This window comes from Sparus aurata, chromosome 18, assembly GCF_900880675.1.
Source record: "Sparus aurata chromosome 18, fSpaAur1.1, whole genome shotgun sequence".
NCBI lineage: Eukaryota > Metazoa > Chordata > Actinopteri > Spariformes > Sparidae > Sparus > Sparus aurata.
Window position 1 is genome coordinate 36,183,923 of NC_044204.1, and position 8,524 is coordinate 36,192,446.

The following is an 8,524-nucleotide window of genomic DNA, read 5'->3' on the forward strand; positions in this document are numbered from 1 at the left end:
AACTACAGTGCCCCACTGTTTAATGTCAGCACTGAACCTCTGCTCTTTCCTTTTTTTTTTTTTTACATTTGTATAATTGTGAGCATTACATTTTAACATTAAGATTGAAGATTTACATCTTCAGTAGGAACAAATGTGCTTTAAGCTGAGTGTCACCAGATTCATGTTTAAAGTGATATTTCATGACGTCAGAATGGGGAGCGTGCCTATGTTCCCACATTTCTAACATTGTTTTCAAAATGAGGCCCTAACCCTTTTCGATCAGCTGTTGTTGTTTTTTCTCGTAATGATTGTGATTGTGACAATTTCTGCTGCTGATGATCGAAATAAAATTAGTCATTCAGTCATTCATTTATTCATTCATTCTTTCATTTACTATAAAGTTCTTCCAAAAGATCTTGTGGGAGGATAGGGCTTACATTGAAGGGAAATACAACAGAAGACCTAATTTTGAAAATGTCATAGAAATGTGGGACCATTGGACTGTGGGACCATTGGGCTGTAGGACCATTGGGCTGCGGGACCATTGGACTGTGGGACTACTGGGCTGCGGGGCCATTGGACTGTGGGACCATTGGGCTGTGGGACCATTGGGCTGTGGGACCATTAGACTGCGGGGCCATTGGGCTGTAGGACTACTGGGCTGTGGGACCATTGGGCTGTGGGACCATTAGACTGCGGGGCCATTGGACTGTGGGACCATTGGGCTGCAGGACCATTGGGCTGTAGGACTACTGGGCTGCGGGGCCATTGGGCTGCGGGACCATTGGGCTGTAGGACTACTGGGCTGTGGGACCATTGGACTGTGGGACCATTGGACTGCGGGACCATTGGACTGTGGGACCATTGGACTGTGGGACCATTGGACTGTGGCACCATTGGGCTGTAGGACTACTGGGCTGCGGCACCATTGGACTGTGGGACCATTGGGCTGCAGGACCATTGGACTGCAGGACCATTGGACTGTGGGACCATTGGGCTGCGGGGCCACTGGACTGCGGGACCATTGGGCTGCGGGACCATTGGGCTGTGGGACCATTGGACTGCGGGACCATTGGGCTGCGGGACCATTAGACTGCGGGACCATTGGGCTGCGGGACCATTGGGCTGTGGGACCATTGGGCTGTGGGACCATTGGGCTGTGGGACCATTGGACTGCGGGACCATTGGGCTGTGGGACCATTGGACTGCGGGACCATTGGACTGCGGGACCATTGGGCTGTAGGACTACTGGGCTGCGGCACCATTAGACTGTGGGACCATTGGGCTGCGGGACCATTGGACTGCGGGACCATTGGACTGCGGGACCATTGGACTGTGGGACCATTGGACTGCGGGACCATTGGACTGTGGGATGACCCCTTAGAATGAAACCAAATCACAAATGAATAAGCTAACTAACAGAAAACAATATTTAAGCTATCGATTTTGTCTGCCTTTCTCTACATCTGAGCAGAGAACGGGTGGAAGGCTGGTGAACTTTGTTCTCTGGCCTCGGTCTCGTCATCACAATCCCACCATGTCTGTTCAGATTTCCCACTTGTTGTCTCGGAGGCCTGAGGGAGAAATATGTCCTCCGAGCTCCTCACCACTAATCTAGAAATATGCTAATGGCACCGCTCTGTGAATGAAGGGAAGATGGAGGCATTCATCGCCGCGTCAACCCATTCAAAGCTAGCGCGAAAGCTAACTGTTAACGAGATGAGTAGACGAGTAGACAGTATTAATTAGCTCACAATTAGCGCTCCCCAGTCTCAGACTAGCCACCAGCTGTTATCGTCTGAGGGATGGGGTTTTTTTTTTTGGCCCAAAATTGGCCAGAGGTAGGTTGACAGGCCTCCTCACAGGAACAGATGGTGAATGCAAGGCTTGTTGGCAATCAGCACGTTTTTAGCTAATGACTTAATTAGCTATGCAAATTGACAAATCAGTGTGGATATTGTCATTTAGTTGAAAAGCTCACCTAAATTAATTAGCCTGATTAAGGCATAGTGGGGTGTAGAAGTGGTCGCTAGGGGGGTTTTGGGGATGGCTTGGATAAATAAACTGCCTCTCATCCAAGTGTGTGTGTGTGTGTGTGTGTTCTGAGTTTTGTGGCTGTTTGCGACTAGTTTTGTTTGTGTGTTTATATGAATGCGTGCCGTATTTGATGATTTGTGTTTGTTCTGTCTTTGTTTGTTCGTCTCTGTGGGGTTTTTAAGAGTGTGTTTGTTGTGTACAGTACAGAGGGTTAATCTGCATTCAAGTGCTCCTCTCAGTGTGTGTGTGTGTGTGTGTGTGTGTGTGTGTGTGTGTGTGTGTGTTAGAGTGTGATTGTACAGTAAGCTAATCTGGGTTTGTGTGCCAGTGTATGTGCGCTTGTTTGTCTGCTCTGTGTGTCTGTGTGTGTGTGTGTGTGTTGCAGAGGAGATGGCTGAGATCTCCCGAGCCAGCAGCGTTGACACACATGGCCAGTGAAGCGTGCGCTCCATTTAACTGTACAGCTTCCTCCCAGGTTGCGGTGGGTGGCGCTGGGCTGAGGAAGGAAGATGAGATTCACAGACTCAGCAGCACACAAAGAAACGCAGCCGTGATTCAGAGCTTATCGATCGCCGTTTGAATTCACAAATTACACTCCAGTGATTATTTGTCAACTGAATCTGATTCACTTTGTTCATGAAGTGTGGAGGAATTTGACCTGAATGAGAATTTAAAACAAGCACACCCTCCTAAAGAGATTCCTTCACATCACAACAGTCACAGATAACGCTGAGTAACCGATAAATCTCCCCCCGTCCCTGCTGTGACCCGCTTCAGAGGGCCATCTCTTTGAAATATGTCTTACATGATGAGTATTGATTGGGGCGGGCACAGAGCGCTGGGGGAATCCGCTTTTTGTACGGGAAGGTTTCATTTGTACAGAGTGCTTCGAGAGGGGGCGACCGAATGGAAGGGTTCACTGGATGCACCGTCGTCTGTCCTAAACACACACACACACACACACACTATAATACACACACACACTATGATACACACCTTCAGTCGTAGGGTGATCCTCGCTCAGCTGGGACACACAAACAAATCACAAACAGTGCGTTTATTCAAAGGTCTCCACTGGAAGCCTTCTGGGTCCTGAATATAAAAATACAATACAGACGTAATATCAGAAGTACAAATGACTGAACATGTGAACACAATCAAACAAGCAAACTAGAAAAAATAAGTTCAATCATACGTCAGGAACAAACAGGGGAAAACCTAAAGAACTAAAGAACTGTGAACACACGAGCTGCTGACTGAAGTCTTGTAACGTTTGCCTCTATGACCTTGTAGTATTTTTAACCCTCCATTTTAATAAGCGGGTGATTAAATTCCAGATTACATGAAACCAGACGACATGCATATTCATCTATTTGAAGTAATGCAAATGTTATAAGTACTTTTTGGGTGGATGTGCGTCCGCTTGATATTCAGATGGTGCGTTTGGTCTCAGAATTAGATGAAACAGATATGCGTTAATTTCTTCTCTGGTGACTTCTCTCTCACTTTAGCATGTTAATTTTGAATCGCCCCGAGGCTAAGTACGGACGCCCCGCACAAAACTGAAAACACATCTCGTGCGCCTGTTTGGGAATTAATTATATTTATGTACCAGCTTTAATCCGAGTGAGCGACTGATTAACTAAACCAAAGTGAGTTTGGTGAAGAAAGAAGGAACAGTACAAGAAAGGAAACCTAAAGGACAAGAAATGAACACTGAATGTCAGGAAAAAATGACTCGATACTGGTGAAATGATACGGACATGCAGCAAAATAATTGTACTTAAAAGAACTGTTGAAATAATTTGGGTCAGTCTAGAGTTTATAGTGAAATAAGTGAAAAGTATTCTGTTTATCAAGAAAACAAACGATATATATATATTTTTTTATATACAGTTTAAAAGATGACAGTATGGTGTTGTTCAGTCAAACCCATTCAAAACCCCATTTGAAAAACTACACATTTTAGAGCGGTCCAGCAATACGCAAGTTTGTTTTTTCTTTATCCTGGAAAATAATATGATACACAGCGTTGACCTCATTTTATGTTAAAGGTGCAATGTGTGGAAAATTAAAGCTGAAAACATTATTTTAACATCGACAAAAATGATCAACAGAATGTGAAGAAATAACTGTTTTGATTTTGTGTGTTGCAGAGATATCTACTGACGTTAGCATGCTAACCAGCTAGCCTCGTCCCGTCCTAGTCTAAAGCTCCAGTACTTGCAGTATAAACACCAACATACCCCAATGTCCCACTCTCGATTGCTAGTTGCATGGCTAACTGAGCCAACTAGCTAACGGCAGTTGGTTAGCAGCAGTTAGCGGTTACTGCAGTGATGTACTGTTTGGAGTTCGACAAGTTCTTACATATTGCACCTGTAAAGCCAGCATTCAAAAAGCAGATGAAATGTGGATTTGGAGTGCGACACAGCTTAAACATTTTTACAGCAACATTTGTGACCTCCTTCCTTTGTGTCTGCCTCTCTCTCCAGGACGTGATGGTGGTGGGCGAGCCGACCCTGATGGGCGGCGAGTTCGGCGACGAGGATGAGCGTCTGATCACTCGTCTGGAGAACACGCAGTACGACGCCACCAACGGCCTGGACGACGAGGACGACTTCAACAGCTCCCCGGCTCTGGGCAACAACGCCCCCTGGAGCAGCAAACCCCCCGCCGCTCAGGACAGCAAGCCTGAGAGCACAGCGCCCCAGCCCTCACAGTAAAACAAGAGAGGAAGAAGAAGAAAACAGCAGATCCTCGGTTCCATGTGGACTGGACTTTTTAACCTCCCCTCTTCCCCTGATGGCAGTGCTTCTACGCCTCATAACATTGTACTGAATCAGAACCCCCCGACTGCAAACTCACCAGTGGCAGGTCCAGCCAAAATATGTCCGCTGGATATTTTCTTCTTCTCTGAATCACTGTAACATCTCAGAGAACACTGGGAACTGGCAGCATTGCACAGCAATATCCACACGTCAAAGACAACAAATGCATACACGTCGTACGTATGCAGCTATAATGTAAAAATAGAAAGGATTTTTTTTCAAGATTGCAGTGGGAAGATTGCGGCTCAAATTCTCCTGCTCGGACCCTCAGATTCAAACGTCCCGTCTGGTGGAACACTCCGGCTGTGATTGGTTGACCTGCAGGTCACAAGTCATCATGCTGACAGTAGACAGTGGGGGGAAAGAAGAAGAAGAAGAAAAACAAACAAGATGTCTGAAAAAATGGCGAGCTCATCGTGGAGAAGTTGTTTTTTTAACAGCCAATGGAAGCATCGAACCACATTGAGACAAATGAGACATCGTTTGAGGCAGTTGCATTTTTATTGGAAATTCAGTTGGCTGTCAGTTTGTTTCTGCTGTTGCTGTTTATTTCCATTTCCAATTAAGAGGAAATAAAAGTTCTCTACCGCTCTGGACTTCTTTCAAACGAGGGAAAGAATCGTCTCCTTGGATTGTTTTTCCACTTTACTGCGGCCGTCACAGATTGTGATTTCATGCAAACCAGTTTGATTGTGTTCGTAGTCTATTGGTATTTTGCTTCTCTCAGAATCCTTTGCAATCACGTCGTAATTTTGCCGATCAGTATGTGAACTTTTGCCGACACGCATCGATGCATTAATGTTGATTTTTTTTTTCTTCCCTCTTCGACAAATTGGACTTCTTTCCCTTTAACGACCTACTCCCAAACTGATACTTAAGCCTTTTCCTGCATGATTTTATAGGATTTTTATTTTGTTTGATATATGTACTTTTTAAAAAAAAACACATCAGTCTGATTTTCCTTTTGGGTTCATCAGTTTGGGAACACTGTTACAAGGTTTGTAGCTCTGTAAATAGAGGTGGAATCTATTTTGTCCACTGTAAATCAGCCACTGAAACCAGTTTGGATATGGCAGCTGTTTTGTTTTTGTACAGGAGGTTCAGATTTCTGTTGGGTGGTTTGGATGGACGCTGGTTGGCCTCTAACTCTCTCTAATGTTTCCCGTCTTCTTTAGCTAGTGCAGAACCAAAGCCACAGAGTCAAACATGTCTTGAAAAGAAGAAAACAATCTTTCATTTGGAAAAACAAGGCACAGATAAAATCCCATCCACCACACAGAAATGCTTGAGATCCCTGTATTTGTGTTCACAATTGTTCTTTAATCTTTAATTGAATTGATATTATATCCCTGATCTCTTTTGTTGGACTTTGCTTTTAAAAATGGGCGAGAAGACAGCAACATATGTCTTTATACAATTGGATCTTATGGGTATTTATTTGTGCATTTGTAAGGAAGCACACTTCCACACACATTTCTAAATATGTTTGAGCCTAGTATAATTAGACACCATTTGTACATTATATAGCAGAGGTGTTCAGTGTCATATCTGATGTCTGGTATGTATGCTTTACCATTATGTGTGCCAATAAACCGTGCTTACAAAGGTGTCGCATTTCATTTGGTTGCATGCTGTGTGTGTGTGTGTGTGTGTGTGTGTGTTTATTGGGTTATTTACTCTCACCTGTTCACTCAGAGTAGTTTGATAAGTCAGTGAAAAGTTGACACTCTCACCTCCACCTCAACAGACTGGAAAAAGTGATTTAGCCTCATTTCAGATTCAACTTTTATAATTAATCTTGTTACTTTAATTTTAACACACATTTTTATTTTTATTTCTTATTATCTGAATCAGTGTTTTTATTTTATTTAAAAACATTTTAAGTAGAATTGACTGATGCTTTTGGGAGCACAGTACAGTTTCATTCAACACATTTCTTAACTGAAGTGTTTTATTTGTGCTGTATTTACATTTTCCTGCTGTCAGTCGGAGAGAAAAGGAAATGATTTGCTGAATCCGTGACGACTTCTTATGATAAATGATCAAGTGACCCAACATAAACATCTTGTTCTGGCATCAGTCTAAAAAAATAAATAGGAAAAAGTGTCTCGTCAGAGCTGCTGTTTAATGATCACATTGGAAGAAATCTGTTGCAGATGAACCACAGATAATGTAGATTATAAGGATGCAAGATAAAGTGAACACGTCGTCAGAATCGGTCGATAACGGATTTAAAATTGAATACAAAATGAACATTTCTGCTGATATAACAGGACGATTAGATGACACTTTAATTATGCTCATGCAGTGCTGACCGTTGACTAAGCAGTCAGCAAATGTGAACATGTTACGAGTTAAAATGTTATATATTTTAGTCTTCTAATGGCACTTTTGACTGATACTAACCCATTTTTCTTATTTGTCAGCTTTATTATTAGTCACTTGACCAATAACAAGTGTATGAATCCATGATGACATTAATCATTAGATGAACAGTTCAAAATGAGCTCCACTTCAACCAAGTAATTATATAATATATAATAATACAACAGTCACTTGAGCCAGAGTACTTTTACAGTCTGGTACTTTTACTCCAGTAAAATATCTGAAAACTTCCTCCACCTCTGCAGGTGAGCTGGTCTGTAGGAGCTCCCCTGTGTTCATCCCTGTACCGGCTCTTACCTGGGCCTGTTAAAAGCCACTGATCACCTGAGTTACCTGCCTGTTTTTTAAAAAGTAAAGTAAAACCTGGAGCGTGCACAACCCAGCAAAGTTCTCCAGCAGATAACTGAGTAGAAACAGCCTCGGTGCTGTTGTTGGGTAAACTTTACATCGGAGACAATCTGATGGAGCTTTGGCGACACCAAGAGGAAACAGCTGTGTACTGCAACAACATTTAATTATACTGTATCACTGTTTTAATGAATTAAGGCTTATTACAGTTCTATATGCTTATTACATTTTCTTTTTTTGTACTAATATTAAATATATAAGATCATTGTCCTATATAACAACTGTAGATTAAGTATGACAATGATATTCATAATAAGAATAACAATAATATTAATAATAATACTTTGTGACTTTATTTCTATGGCATGTATAGCACCATCATACCAGTTATGCAGCGCAAAGAATGCACCAAGGGCTTCACATAAAAAAGACATAGACTGAAGATAAAGACAGCGAGAGAATGATGTAATTACTGTGTGATAAAATGGAAAATAAAACACATTTTATAGTAAAAGTAAAAATGCAAAAAAGATCCATAAAAACAGAAACAGGTCTACATTTTATTTAAAGTACAGAATACAAGTTAAGGGAGAACTCACCCTACCTTTCATTCAAATATTTAAAACAAGCAATGATTCAATACCATGTAATAACGATTATAATGAATGTAGCAGGCCTACTGGTTGGCCTAGTTTGTGAATTTAATGGCTTTCAGAATTTGTAATTTAGCCCAAAAAGGTATTAGAGCCGATATTTGTGTTGTTATTTTCAGAGTAAGCTGTTTCACTGAGATGGAAAACACCTTGATTACTTCATACAACCGACACTGATGTATAATATATCAGTATATAAGTATGAGCATCACAGGAAACACATCATTAAATAAACACTTCGTTTTTGCACAGAGTTGTTTAAATATGGCACAAACTGTCACGTATCTG

General features: G+C 42.0%; 1 protein-coding gene across 6 annotated transcripts in view; it reads left to right on the forward strand.

The window, feature by feature from the left end:
• ldb2a (LIM domain binding 2a) overlaps positions 1 to 6,455 on the forward strand; it is a 101,307-nt gene extending 94,852 nt beyond the window's left edge. For all 6 annotated transcript variants that reach the window (XM_030396255.1, XM_030396257.1, XM_030396256.1 and 3 more), the window contains exon 9: positions 4,515 to 6,455. In XM_030396255.1, coding sequence (XP_030252115.1) covers positions 4,515 to 4,745 — 231 coding nt within the window. In that variant the 3' untranslated portion in view covers positions 4,746 to 6,455. The remainder of the gene's footprint in view (positions 1 to 4,514) is intronic.
• The last annotated feature ends 2,069 nt before the right edge of the window (positions 6,456 to 8,524 follow it).